This window comes from Sturnus vulgaris, chromosome 1, assembly GCF_052056855.1.
Source record: "Sturnus vulgaris isolate bStuVul1 chromosome 1, bStuVul1.hap1, whole genome shotgun sequence".
NCBI lineage: Eukaryota > Metazoa > Chordata > Aves > Passeriformes > Sturnidae > Sturnus > Sturnus vulgaris.
The window spans coordinates 95,129,316-95,144,965 of record NC_142243.1 but is presented as its reverse complement, the minus strand read 5'-3'; the positions used below and the strand labels follow the sequence as shown (position 1 = coordinate 95,144,965).

General features: G+C 39.3%; 1 protein-coding gene across 1 annotated transcript in view; it reads right to left on the bottom strand.

The window, feature by feature from the left end:
• Positions 1-2,263: 2,263 nt before the first annotated feature.
• Positions 2,264-15,650, bottom strand: part of GALNT12 (polypeptide N-acetylgalactosaminyltransferase 12) — a 46,599-nt gene continuing 33,212 nt past the window's right edge. The window contains exons 8-10 of the mRNA XM_014875135.2: positions 12,547-12,660; positions 6,350-6,505; positions 2,264-3,993 (exon numbers count right to left, since the gene is read on the bottom strand). Coding sequence (XP_014730621.1) covers positions 3,856-3,993; positions 6,350-6,505; positions 12,547-12,660 — 408 coding nt within the window. The 3' untranslated portion in view covers positions 2,264-3,855. The remainder of the gene's footprint in view (positions 3,994-6,349; positions 6,506-12,546; positions 12,661-15,650) is intronic.

The window sequence follows — 15,650 nt, the reverse complement described above, 5'->3', positions numbered from 1 at the left end:
TTTTCCCTTAACACCAACAAATACATTGCATCTGCTGCAAGTCCTCTCCCACCCTGGGAGATGGTTTGATGCTACACAAAACATGTCATGCAGCCCCTTAGGCCAGCAACTCACTTCCTGTATGTGTTTTCCTCTTCTTACCTCCTCTTCTATATATATATTCATCCTCTTACCACTTTTAGAGAGGTCACTGAGAAGGTCCTGCCCTGTTTTTGTCTCCAGCCACCTTTGCAAATCCTGGAGCCATGCAATTCCTCCTGTCAGGGCTGACTTGGACTGGCCTAATTAGCCTTTGTCTATTCATAAAAATATCAGGGAATAGTGGATTTTAAAAAATTGAAAATTGTTAATCTAGGCATAGTAATTTTAGTACTGCATATACGTGCATGTTTTTTCTCTGTAAATGAGAAATGTCAGAATACTGCAGTGCTGTAATTCAAACTCAGCTATTGCTGTTGTGCCTCAAGAGAACAGGGGAGAGCTCTCCCATCCACCCTCCAAGGGCTTTCCCACCTACCTCAGCTAACTTCCTAGCACAAAGTTCCATATTTGTTACAAGAGTATACAGCATTCTCAAACACTGCCAAGAAACCTGCACAGTTGCAATATACACACAACTGCATGATCCTAACCCTACAGACTCTCCAGACACCTCGACTGCTATGTCTTTATCAGGGTTTCAGGACAAAGCTCAACTAACTTCAAGTTAATCTCCAAATCTAAAGGCCTTAAGAGAGGCAAATGAAGTTAAAAAGAGCATCAGATTTTAAATTACCAACCAAGCACTATCACTGTGTAAGTGCCCATGTTTTCATAAACAGGAAATAGGAGCACAATCTCATCAGTCCTGGTGTTATCAACTAATATGAATTTCCCCTTGCAGTGCATCATACCACTTCCTATAAATATAACAAAAATTGAACACATTGTTGAGCCTCTGTTTTCAGCAGAGCCAGCAAGAAATACTATTTCCAATTCATGTTGACTGATGCAGGTACGATGATGACTGTTGTTCCCAGGTGTTTGTGCAAGCTATAACAGTCCCCTAACATAATAGTTTAGTCAAGGCCACATATACAGAGTTTTTAGTGGTTTATTTCCTAGAAGGAAAGTTCATGTACTGCCTTCTGCTGAAGTGAAAATTCAGTAAATTTTAGCTCGTGTTTAGACTCACAAATTTTAAATGAAAGGAAAATGGTGAGTGAATAAATGAAAAAAAAACCAGTCAAAATCATTACCCGATAATTTCAAATAAATATGATAATTAGGCACCTGGCTGTAGTCTGGATAGCTTTCTAAAAAATAATAAATACAGGAATAGAAGGACTAAGAAATAAGCATAGATTTGTGACTAAAGTCCTCCAATTTTTCCATTTCTATGAGACATCGAGCCCCATCTCTGCTCAGGAGAAGTCCAAGGTCCAAATTCCATTCCTCAGTAGGTAGCCCTGACCTCCTGCAAAAGGAAATCTGGAGATGTTAAAGGAAGTCAGAAGATGTGCTTCATGACTTTGATGCTTGATAGAGTCCTTCACCCTCCAAACATGAAGCCAGACATAAATACAACTCCAGTGCGTTGAGAAGAAGAAAAGGCTATCAAGGAATAAAAAATGGTAAGTAGAGGGACTAAAAGGCCAACAGAGAGGGAGCAAGCTGGTGGCATTGCTAATGTTTGGTGTTTGCTTTTGAACTCAAGTGTGTTTGTCTAGCAAATACGCAACCCAGACTAGCAGGTTTGCTGGCATATGTGAAAACATCTTAGCTGCAGGAAGCCAAAACCATCAATGCTTCCCTCTGAACAAGGGCAAAGTGAAAAGATGTATAGAAAATAATTTCCAGTTCCTAAGTTTCAGTTGCATACCACCATCTGATGAAATCTTGAAATCCCAAGACTAAGAAAATCTCACCGAAAATGGAGGTCAGTGGGAGCTCTGGCTGCAATTCTAGTAGCTGGGCTTTTATCAGCTACTAATACTGTTCAACCAGTAGTCAAGAAGGCAAAGCAGAAATTAATGGAAAATTCTTGCTGTTCTCTCATGCAGCCACCCACTTTTGATTTGTGGCTCCACAAAGTGTAAACCACTGCTGCTATGAGGTGAAGAGAAGCATTACTGAGTTCAGAAAAGAGAACTTGAGACACTGTAAAATAAAGCTGTCTTCTCCCAGGTGCTGTAGGGATCTGGGCCTAAGAGATCAGCAAAATTATTAAATGAAAACCACTGACCACAAGAAAGAAAAATAGTTGATAAGACATTTCCCACTCTACTGAATCACAAAATATTTTATTAATTCTAACATCAGTTTCATCAGTCCAGCCCACAGAGACAAAACTTCAAAGGTGCTCACAAAAACATTCTATCCACATAAGTAAGAAAGTCCTTGGAAGAACCAATCTCCTACAGGCAGAAACCCTCCCCCCAACACCCAAATCATATAAATAGGTATGCCAAAATGGCATGAGCTTATGGGGATTCAAAGAAAAGGCTGTACATTTTTATAGAAAACGTGAACAAAAGCAAATAACAAAACACATACCAAACTAATCAAAACAGAGGTCAAGACTTCTGTGGGGAAAAAAGTTGAAATTTTCATCCTTCTACATACAGGCATTCCTTCATCTGACAGAGAAAGAATCTCTTATGAGCTGAAACCCTTCTAATCAACATGGTAATGCTGGTGGTCAATGGCCAGATAAATTGCTATATACACACCCCTTGTCTGACTGGGCCAGGCAAATCCCACACACAAGGGCACAAATCATCCTGTACTGCTGCAGATTGCACCCCTTCCTTTCAACAGGACCACATGCAAGGTCAACTCATCTAAAAGGAGTTACCAGGCAAATTGCAAGCTAGATCCCAAAGACAATCCTTTTTGTATTAATCTTAGCTGCATTTCACATAAGAAATTATTTTAAGAAAATAATCATTTTTACATGAATCATTTAAACACTTAAATTTTAAGATTCATTTTTTTCTAACTGTAATTTTGAAATTTTTACAAAATAATTATTGCTAGGTCTTATCTTGAAAGTTTTATGCACATTGAAAATCCACATAATGTTAAAGTTGATTGTGCATTCTAGGACACAGCCACACAGCTGGGCCCATATGTATCCAAATAGCTTTACCCAAAGCATCACCTTTAAAGATTGCTGCCTTCTGCCTTTAAGAAAGATGAGAAAATCCCCATTTTACTCCCAAACCAATCTTAAGCACAATTAGAAAGAGCCATGAACATTTAAAATTGTCAAAACATTTAAGGTATAGTATTGTCGAGCATGTGCAATCTGTATGCATCTAGATTGTTATGTGTGCAAAAACATGCAGACATACTCTGCCTTTATGTGTAAACCCACACTATCTTCAGTCAGGGCTTTGTGGTAGTCACTGAGGGCAGAATATGGCCTACATTTACCTTCATGGTATTGAAAAGACAAGAATAATTATTAACAACTATCTGCTAAAAGACCCAACTGCAGAATGTTTTAGTAGAAAAATAAACATTTTAAATTATTGGCAGATTAACATTAGTGCAATTATTTTGACTGCCTTACTTCCACACAGTAGATTTAAAAAATACATTGTCACTTGTGAAAAGAACCTAAGACACTTCAGAAGCAGTTATGTAGCTGCCAAATAAAGAGAAAAGAAAAAGATTCTGTGGCACTTTATGAAGCTCTCAATACTTAGTGCCTTCTAATGCTCGAGGAAACGACATCCACGGCTTGTCAACTAATTACAGTTCTTTCCATACAAAAATATATCACTTATGAAATTTTTCAAAAGGCTGACTAACTGCTGACTAGAAAGAGCAAATTTTTTGTTTGCAGCTATATCCTAGACAACATCTGGATCAACTTCTTTCTTTGAAGAACCATTTTTGGTAGTCTGAGTTGGTACAAGGTCGTAACAATGGTGCTGGATCCCCGTTGTAAGCATTTGCCTCGGCTTGTATGCACTTCTGGGTTTGTGGGTGAAACAAGGTTCCATCCTACAAAAGACAGAAATAAAGTTTGCTCTTCAGGTCTCAAAAATTGCAGACATATCACTGTGTTTTAAAGTAACAGAGAACATTTGCAACAAATAAGTATCCCGCATATCCTTCCAATGGGGTTGTGTGGTAAAGCCTAACTCGAGGATGTCTGCAACTTTATCAAAAGATCCTGCTTTTAAACTGACATCAACATTGCTTTAGAGTGACTCATGAAGTGACATCTCAGCCTGTAAAGGATGTGCTAACATTTGCTTTCATTGCCTTTTGTTATTGGACCAGAATATGGCAGAAAAGAACTAAGCCAAACACAAGCATGACCCGAATTTATCACATTTTTAATTTATTGCATATCTTGTAACTAAAAGGCAAATATTGTTCAATACGCGTAAATGTTGGACATATTTTTAGCAAGAAATTTTCCTGTCTCTTCATAGAGTATATTTTTGGTGGAAAAAGTAAAAATATCTAAGCATGCCCCTTGCCTGCAAGATGTCTGTGGAGTTCACTTGCTTTGCTGAAGGGCAGCACAGCTGCTTCAGAGGTGTAAGGTCTGACAGGCCTCCACAGTCAGATTCCCTAAAGAACACATTTTGAGACCTCAGGCCCTTTTTTTATGGCAATCTCCAGTTCAAGTCTCTCGTTCCAATCCAGGAGTACTGTCAGCTAGGATAGCAAGCTACAAAAGGGCACCATAGCCAGCCGTGGAGGACTGCCCTGCTCTGAGGCCATCCTTGGCCTGGGTGACACTCCCACATGCAAGCATTCCCAAGGCCCCTGGCAGCTTTGAAAGCAAAATGCCAACACCGTGTTTCTGAGCATAGCCCTGACTCCTGGGGAAGTCTGCTCCTTCCATCGTCAGGAATGTTGCAGTTTTAACTGCACCCTGAGCTGCAACTCCCGATGCCCAGCAGCATGTGCTTGCTCACAGACTTGCTGACAGACTCAGCTGCTGAATTACTTTCCTGCTTCCATCACGATAATTCAAATTTTAGAGTGGATTAATCAGTATCCATCTCACTCATTTTTGACTCAGTGTCCACAAGAACTCAATTCTTGCCAAGCTGCTGGGAAGGCTGTTCAAATCTTTGATTATGCTCCATCCATAAGGACAACTGTCTGACACTACTATGCACAAAGCAAAAGAAATGTGGTGCTGACACCTCACCCATCACTCGCCTTCAAAGCTGGAGACTGGTGGTTTTGATTTAGTGCAGCAGCAGGAAAGGAATTGGAGCAGAGCAGCACGTTCAAGCCACACACAGGCACAAAGTGATCATGAGAAAGAACATTTAAAGTAATTCCTAAAGTCTCAGATGCTAGAATTAATGGTTAGGAATTCAGTGAAAACAGATGCATTCCATAACCTTTTTCAATTTTTTCATTTTCTCAGTTTAAAAATTTCAGTTTTCTCCATTATTTCTTGAAGTGACTGAAGATCCTTCAATATATGCCATATTAGGGATTAATGTACATGACCTTGAGCAGTTTTGTTAAAAGTCAACATTAAAAATGAAACGTCATTTATAAAGTCAACCTTTTAAACATTTTTATTTAGTAATTTCACTGTGAGCTTCAGTCTGGACTAGATTTAGGGAATGGACAGTAATTTTCATCTCATTTTTTGAGAGTTTACCCTGCTACCTGTCACTGGGTAGAATCGAAGTGTGACATTTGTCAGCCATGGAGCCTGTAGAGATTAGATGCATTATGCAGACACATTATGTAAATATACCATTTTGATATATTATGTGACCTTTTCCCTTAGCCAAATAACAACACTCCAGAACCTGACCAAGGCCATAATTTTTCATCCAGCTTATTTTCTCTCAGGCATCCAGGAGCTTCTATTCAGATTCAAAACTTCTAAACACAAGTTTTTCTAATATCATGTAGCGGCAGGTGCTTAAAAGCAGGAAAGAGCACAAAGTAATGGTAGTGTGTGAAGTACTGGGGATATATGGTAATATAAATACAGGGAAATAAGTCAGTGAAAGGGAAGCAGAAGTAGGCCAACCATATGACTGGCTGGGGAAGGGTTCTATTGAAGCACCTCAGTCTCAGGAGAAGACAGTAGGGGTGACATGCAAGAGAGAATGCTCCCAACCTCCTTGATGTCAGCAAGGGTGCTTTCCTTCCTCTCATCTTCCTGCTCTTTATGACTGGAATACTCTTTGCCTGCTACCCTGTTTCTGTGTTCAGATATTAAAAGCCAAGATATCCTATTTCTCCCAGAGACCTGTGCCAGTGTTGTGGCCTGCACAATGTGTATGCAGTAAGACAAAAAATTTTTAAAATTCAACAATTCTCCTTCCACCCACTCCTCAAAAAACCAAACCCAAACACGCACACTTACCTCTCTGAAAATAAACTTCTGGTTTTCAGGAACACTGTGGGCATTTTCCTGACACAAGTACATTGTCAAGTAGTCAGTCCCTGAATCGACTGCTGCGCAGACCTCTGGCTGCCGTGTGTTGTAACGTATTTCATTATGGGATGTGTACTCGAAAAACTACAAACCCAAGAGAAGAAACAAAGAACAGCAGTCATTTCATATGCACACAGAGAGTATGTATAAAGAAACATATACTAAGAGACTATAATTAGGTTCATGAATAAAAGTTGCTGCTGTGAAGAGAAATTCTGCCAGAAATATTCAAGGGTCCTTAACTTCTACTGCTTACTCTTTTACAGAAAATCAATCATATCACAGCAGTGCTCTGGTAGCACTTAAATTGCATGAAACACTGAATAAATGTCCTGGCATTCCAACATTAAAGAATTTCCTAAATTCAACTGTAATATTTGACTTTCACATTCTAGGCCCCCCTAGAAACAGTTTCTGGCCTGATATTATGCCTTCTTAATTCAGTCATCACAAAGTTGTATTACTTTTAACTAAGGAGACGCTCACTGCATAGTTTAAATGCAGTTCGGTCCAGGTTAATTTCCAGTTATAATGTTCATTTCCAGTACTAAGGATGTATGGTGATGGGCATTTTGTTCTATAAAGTTTGAAGATATTATTTGAAGCAAATCAGTTATAGCTGCTTTTAAACATGGAAAAAAAAAAAACTTCCTTAAAGACAATTTACTATCTTTGCTTGTTGCATGATATTCTACAGAAGTGTTAGGAACATGCTCTCAAACTCCTGGCTTCTGTAGCAGTTATAGTTTAAGACTTCCTTAAAATTTTATACTTATCATGGACATTTGCCAACTTTTGGACTTCATTAAAGAGTGGCAGAGTTTGAGAGTTGTTTGTATTTAGCAAGCTTTATAAATAATTTAGATGACTATAGTGCACGGATGTGTGTTTAGATCTGATTTAGATTATACTCAATAAAGTAGAGGAGAGTCTTATAAACATCAGAAAATTGCTTATTACCCATAGTACAGCTGCATTAGCAGAGACCAATAAAAGGATGAGGGAGAGAAGGAATCTTTTGTTTTCTTTCCCCCCTGGAGACTGTAAGGCTTTGTGAAAGGGGCTGTACCAATTCAGAAATGTATATACTTGAACTTACCACAAAAACATCCTTAACAACCATCCAGGCTAATAACCTTGAATGAGGAGCTGGAAATGGAGTTTCAGTATAAACAGGACTGTGTGATTACAAAATATGCAGCCATCCATTTCCAGGTGTCAGAGCTCTGATCTAGACCACACTGATAATAGTTGCTTCATGAAATCTGCCCCTCCTATTATCACAATCAGGAATTTCTCTGTCCAGGTGGCTGTCACAGACACACACTGACCAATGCTGCCCACTGCATCACCCTGTGGATCCTCATGGCTTTTCTTTTCCAGCAATGATGCAAGTGACCAACACCCCCCACCCCGAAACTCACCTGTTTGCCACCATTCATTTGTGGTAAGCCACAAAGGGAAATGAGTGTTTTGAGAAAGCAACATCAGGTTTGAAGTCTCTCTGTGGACATGAGACCCTGAAGACCAGGATTTTCCCTTGAAACCTATTGCTAAGATCTGTTTCTACAGTGTAAGTTGCACTATCTTTTTATTTGCCTTATGCAAAAAAATCTCACTAACAAAAGTAAATTGTGTGAACTTTGGTCCTATTATTATTATTATTTACCCTAATAGGCAGCAGCTATTCCCTGGCCTTTAGGCTTTATTTCCAGGTTCAGTATCTGATTGACACATGGAAAACACACCACTTTGGGCACCACAGTGAGATACAGGGACATGCATTTTAATTCTATAGCTTGTGAATAAAGAAAAAGACTCAGTTCTGCTCAGTTATGTGTGGATGGACACTTTTCACAGCTGCCACTTTCACAAAGCCATATTTAGAGCCTTGCTCATTAGGGGATTTATTAGATATAATAACTCTTTAGCAATTTGTATTACAAGTGAAAGCCTGCAAGCTGCTGGCTGTACCAGATGCATGGTAAATGGAGCAGCTACTAGATCAGAGCACTTCTTACCACTGATATCTTTCCTGAATGGTCTCTCAAGGACTTGCACCAGATTCCGAAGAAGAGCAAGTAAAATGGTTAATTTCTGGATAACTTTAAGGAATAGGGTTATAGTACTAGCAACCAAGCATTCCTGCCTTGTTGCCCAGTGAACATAATACAGTTCATTAACCTACACTGTTTCAAAATGAATAAATAGTTCACACTTTGGGCTTTTCCAAGATCTGGTAATACAGGAAATAAATATCTTCCTCCTCAAAATGTAAAATGTTTTTTTTAGTTCTCTTTTCTTGCATTCTGTCAGCAGAAAGGAGCATTTTCAAACTAATCCATGGCCCAATAACTAGTAGCCTTACTGCATTTCTTTCCTTCTGAGAATCACTAGATTCCCATAAGTGCTATTTGGAGACTCGATGAAGCCTTTTTCCCAGTGTCTCTGGCTTCTGGACAATCTACAAGATATGCCTCAGCTGCATCAGTGTCTCTCTGGTACTGGGGCCAGCAGCAAATTTTGGCTACCTCACTAGACCCTGAAACACACTCTCATCCTTCTCTGTGCCTGGCTACTGTTGTTTTGATTGCAGGAAAAAAGTTTGCACTTGATGGGTAGAACCAGCAGAGAGGTTATCAGGTCTGATACTCTTTCTTGCTGAAAACCCAAGGGCTCTTGCTAATTTCTTCATTTCCCTGTCTCTATTTATGTCAAATGTTTTCAGCTCCAAATGGGGATTCTGGAAAGAACACTGTCAGTCAGTGTTTTCCCATCCTCTTGTCACATCAGGTTGATTTCTTGCCATACATATTTGGTGCCCTCTGTACTGCTCTCCAGCCACACCTAGAAGGGCAAAGGGTTTTACTGGGGTTTAATTTCAGAGCCTTTCATTCCCATCTGTGGGGCAGACACTCCCACAAGACATAAGCAGTCTGAGGTGCAAGCAATTGGTAGCCAGCGTTTTGTGTATTTCCTGCCTCTCTTCCATATACATTCAGCTCTTAACACTGCAGTGTTATCCTCACCTTCTTGTGATGACAAACATACTAATTCTAAAAAAACCTCCAGTTAGTTTTCCTATGCTCACACAAAAGGAGTAATGGAAACCCTGTCAATTAGACCATGGACTTCAAGGAAGAACAGCAACAAATTATCAGGAACTTTAGTTTTCTGAGAGTGGTTTTATTTACTGAGATGAGAAACACAAGCAGGTGCTAGACTTATAGCTCTCTCCTGTCAGCACAGTGCACACAAATATTCAGAGGTCACTAAGTGGAGATTTTTTTCCAGTGAAGAATTTTGCAGTTGTACCTACATAAAAAGGCCCCTGCCTGTGGTGAGTGGAACCAGAGCAAAGCTTGGAATGAAGGTTTGCTGCTAAAGCTCTGTATAGGTAATGAGTGCAGTGATGAGAACAAGCTTGAGGAGAAAAGGCAGAAAGAGTTTGGGATTAGGATAGCAGATTCCCTTCCATGGGGCCAAAGAGAAGTTACTGTTGTCAGTAAGCATCTCTGAAACTAGATACTAGAGAATTACCAAACCTTGCCACAATCATTTCATCAGCAGACAGCAATGGATGTAGAGATGGAAGATTTTTGACTGTTTTGATCCTGAAAGTGTCACCTGCCAAGGAATTTGCACCACAAGAAACAGCCTGCTACCTTTTCCGAATGACTGTAAAGAATGTGGTGGGATGGGAAAGAAATGGAGAGAAATGTCCTGCTGGTAGGTTTCACAGCTATTTGTGAGCAAGAAAAGGGAGCTGCAAGTCCAGAATCCCCAACTTCATTTCCCATCTCATGTGTGTTTCTACATCTGCCTTATTTTAGTCTTCCTCTGTTCCTCCACCCACAACTTTTCCTGCTCTCCACGCATTCTCCTGCAACTATCTATTACCCCTATTCACGATCCCCTTTGCCAAATGGTGTCTTGGCTCCCACATTCAGTAACCCTGCCCCATTCTACTAAAATATTCTCCAATGGCTCTGCTTGCTTTACTTCCTGTCCTACTCTTTCCTCTATCACACATCCCCTGCTCATCATCTCTTGCTCAACCTCTGTCCCAAACCACTACTGCTCTTTGTCACCTTGGCCCTTTCTCCCTGGCTCCTGCCAGCCCTCCCATGTCTTTTGCCCATTTCACTAAGCTTGTTTCACCCATTTCCCATACTTGGAATTTTCTCCATTTCTCCTTCCTCCTCCTGCTCGGATGCCAGGAGAGGGAGCAGTTTGCAGTTCCAAGAGTGTCACTGCTTTCAGCCTGGCTCGTGCTACCGCAGGCACAGGGATGCACCACACCATCAGCAGGGACGGATATCTTGCAGTAAATTCAGTTAATCTCTTCGTGCTAGCTAAACAAAGGATAACTGTAAAAATGTCATCTCATGAAAATTCATCTCTCAATTGTACGTTTCTTTTGCTTCCAACTTTTATCCTATGTCTTCATTCTTTCTTGGGAAAAGGGATAAAATTTAAGCTAACTCTTTTTGTTCAGAGAAATGCAAAAAATTGCAACCTTTCTCCTCTCTGTAATCTGTAATACAAGGAAAAATAAATCTAGAAATACCTTTGGCATGTTAGCCTGTAATTCTATACATGAAATGCTTCTTAATTTACAAAGCAATCAATGTTAATTATAAGAAAGTGACTTGACTGGGTTGATTATTAACTTCTACATAGATCTATAGAAGTATTCTTAACTGGAGCATGAATCTGAACTGAGGAAGTAAAAAGAGAGAAGTGGGGTTTCGTGTAAGTGGCATACATCTGTCAGTAATGAGATCCTTTGGCTTTTGTGGTACAAAATTCTCCCCCGCCTTCCCCTGCATCTTAGCCTTAAGGCCAGAAATATTATGAAACTTAAGACATAAACCAGACATGAGCTAATAAATAATACTAAATAATAGCTATAATACTTTTAGAAATAAAATTGCTATCAGCAATAAACTAATTTCCTTTTAAGATCTGAGGTACCTTGCTTTTTCTTTGAAAGTGCAATCCATATTAGAAGCTTTCTCCTCAATACAGACTTGTTTTACACTCGAATTTTTATGGTTTTTTTTAAAGCAGAGTTCAAATGATAGCAGATAGACTTAACTGCTTAACTGGCATATCTCTGGTTTCTTTCCAAAATTCGTTTTCCCTTTTTTCCTTTTTCCAAACAATCCTAACTGAATGTTTGGATTAATTTCATTTAAAAAGGGCATAAACTGTCAAGCCACCCAAGCTGTCACAGGGTTATGTACAAGAGGTCTCACAAGACCTTTGGTACTCAGCATGATTAGACCATATCTCAAGTACTGTTTACTCTACTCTGGGTTAGAAGCCAAAAATCAAGGCAGACAGGCAAGTTCATGCCCCACATCAAACACCAAACTTCAACTCTGGAAGGTGGTCACTCAAAACAATGCAAAACAACCATTCTCACATGACACACAGAGCCCCACAACACTTTTTCCATGGCATTATGCAGAGAGGCTTATCAGCATAAAAAATAACCACTGCTGCACACAGTTTCAGTCAAGACAGAGAAAGAAAACAGCATTTTCAGCTTCAGAAGTTAAAAATAAGACAGCAAGAATGAAAGTGTTAAAGAGAAGCCCTGCTCTCCTGGACTGTGGAGCCCAAGCCCAGGAGGACATTTCTGTAGAAGGACAGGAGAGGATGTGGTCCAAAACCTCTTGGGTAGTTAGACAGGCACCATGAGGAAGAGACATGAGGACAGACACAGGTGGAACTAGGTGAGGTGTCCAGTGTTATTAAGGGCTTTAGAGGCATGGATAGACAAAAGTTCAGAAGGGTTTTGGAGATGAGTGAGCACTGGCCTACGAGCACTATAGCTGCACTGATGTGCTATTAACCCCTGCTAATGAGCTCTGTGGAAAGACATAATAAAGGTATGCATGAGTTTCCTGGGCTGGGTAGATACACCTTCAAAATGAAGAAAATCTGACCTGAAGATACATCAAATAAAAAGCATTTAGTGCAACAATCAAAACTTGAACTAAGATCACCTTACTGTGGCAACTCATTCTCTCAGCCCTATTGCAATAACTTTACCATACTTCCTTACATTACAACCATAATTGTTAGTCAAAATGAAAATAAAACATTATTCTTACCTGATTTTGTCCCATGCCATGGCATGGGTAGAGTATGACCCTCTGTCCAGTTACTTGATGTTCATTTGTAGGGTTATAATCAAAGCAGAAGTTTTCCATTCCTCTATTCTTCAGCTAATTAAAAGAAAAGCATATTTTAAAATATTAGTCTAAAGTAAAGAAGCTATTCCGTAGTCACTCTACACCCATCCTGCTGGGCTCTGAGATCCATCCCAAAGCCGGTGCAAATCAACTGGAATAGATCAAAGGGATGCAATGGTAACACCTCTCAGACTTATGTGAAATAAAACGGGACCATCTTGACTTTGAGCATTGAAGCAGCCAGACATGATGGCTTCCCCTAGGAATGGCACAGTGTTCCAATGTATTTGCAAAGGAAGCAGGTAGAAACTATGAAAAACTGTGTTGAAACCCAACAAGCCAGCAACTCATGCAGCACAAAAGAGTCTGCCATGCCTTTTTCCCCCAGGATCTACTTGTTCCATTTTCTTATGAAAAGATGACTACATACTTTTCCCAGTTTGTCAAATGGGAGATATTAGGAGGATTTGTTCTCGAAAGGACTCCAGTACCCTCTTGAGGCAGAACAAGAAGACAGATTTTAGGATCAGAAATCTTGAAAGTGGGCAAAATATATCTTTGGAAAGAGACACTAGGTGCGATAGTAAATGCTCTTTACTCATGTTGCTGATCTCCGACAAAAGAGGTAGATTAAATTTTAAAATATTGAATAAGCTAATTTTAAAAACAACAGGCTAGTTAACAAGGGTTTGTGTTTAAGTATTCAGGAGGCAAAAGTAACTGACAATAAGTTAAACAATCACATAACAACCACTGATTCCTGGTATTAGTCACATAACCAAATTTGAAATTACATAGGCTCCAGTAAACAAGAAGCTGAATGCCCCTGTTACTGAGTGTAATTGTATCACAGACAAAAAGAATAAGCAGAGTAAATCTCAGAAGAGTTAGTTCAGCAAGGTGTAATTTCACTGCTCTTCCCTAGTCATGATAATCGTATCCTGAGTTCTTAATGTGGAAAATGAGCAGACACATAGGGACTGCAGGCAGCTAAAACTAAAACAAACAAGACAAATCCTTCAGGGCCTAAACCCACCACAAAGCAAACCACACAAGTTAGAAAATTAAATACTTGTGTTCTATATATGTTTGCTTTGCCAGCTTCTACTTTTAGTGCCCAACATCTTCTTTCCACTGCTTTGTGCTCACTCTCACCTTAGACCACTGCAACCTTCCTTGAACAACCAAAAGAGAACATTTTGTTTACCTTCCTAATGAGAGGTAAGAATTACACTTAGGAAAACAGGAAAGAGAAGCAGCTTACACAGACTATTTTTAACACTGCCATGGAACTACATAAACCAAACAGTAAGCTTCTCATGTTTCTACAGTCTACATCAGAAAATATCAACTTAAAAGTCATAACCACTTAAAATGGTAATTTTATCTCTACAATTGTTGTCAGCAGCTGTCTTCAGGACCAGTGGATCTCCCATTAGTATGTTTAATAACATATGACTCTGTCTGACTGTCCACTTGCTCCAAGGGCAGAAAAGCCCTTATCCATGGTGGCCTTCCAGGCAACCCAATAACTTCATTAGTGCTATTTGCCATCAGCCCCTGGCACATGCTCAAGTGTGAGCTCCCTTTTGGGAAATTTTAAATAATCTGTTTGAAAATGCCCTGAACCACCAGAACTACAGTACCTCTCCCATGCATGTTACTCAATGCCCAAATACACATAATAAAAGGTGTGCAAAGGCTAACTAAACTTAAGTTTCATTTCAGATGGTTTGAAAATGAGCTCCAAGATATCACTATGTATGTTCTCTCCGTTTTCTCTTTCATGCATAAATGTTTGAGATATATGCAGACGTCCTCCTACATGTACAGGGTCCCTACAGTTCACCTGGTTCTTTTATTTATATTTTATTGGTAGATATGCCCACACTTCATCAGGAAGCCAAATCGGTTTTCAAAACCTGATTAGTGGGAATAGTATATTCTAAGCTTTTAAATTACCTAATCTGAAATGACACAGAAAAATTTGAAAATCTGACTGCAGCACCATGTATAAAAAACAATAACAACAAAAAAAAAATAAAGAAAAAAAGAAAAAAACACCACAAAAACAACACCCCACACAAACCCGCCCTCTGTTCCAAGGCAGTAAAGAAGTACGAGAGAATTTCTGGAATATTTTTCTCTTGTTAAATGAAAATATACAGTTTAAGTTTCTTTTATGTGCAAGAGCTTTATCAAAACAATGATCATCCACTCATTTCTGAAGCTATGTTTATTCCCACATCCACCATAAACAAGTCATGCAATAAGAACAAAATTTTCTCTGTGACTTACCTTAGTTCTTTTGCAGAATGCTGCATTAGAGAAACAGAAGCAAGAAAAAATGTTGATCAACCTTGCCATTGAAACACATCATTCAGATCTAAAACAATATACCCATGCAGGACTATTGGCTGTGGTTTTTTACAGCATTTGCCTCCTATTGAAACATTGCTAATGTCAGTCTACATGCCATTTAGTTACCACTGTTTGGAGACTGACATAGGTAATAAACACCAGCTTCTGAGATATGCACCATAGACCTTGTCTCTTACTATTAGGAGGTATTTAAATCCATTGTTTCCTAATATCTGGACAACTACACAATACGGATGGCATTCTATGAATAATTCTTAGTTTGGACTTGCATTTTTTTAAGATAAAGTCCATTGTAAACAAACCACCAACAACAGATTTTTGACATTAAAACTTCATTACATTAGTTGATAAGTATGGCCAATGGAGCACTGCCAACCTTTCTCTGCATCCACAAAATAGATCAGAATCCTCTTTATTCTGCCAGTGGCAGTGGTGCTGATCTATTAGTGATATGGACAGATAATGCTGTGGGATGCAGTAAGACATGGATTTACAGCAAGCCAAACAGTTTCATTAGTACTGATCAGTTTTTACCTCAAAGGTAATCCAAGCAGTCACAGGGAATGATTCTACTGAGTGAATGATGTTAATGCATCACGTGTTAACTTCTTAAGGGCAATGCTGAAAAGGGCATACAACAC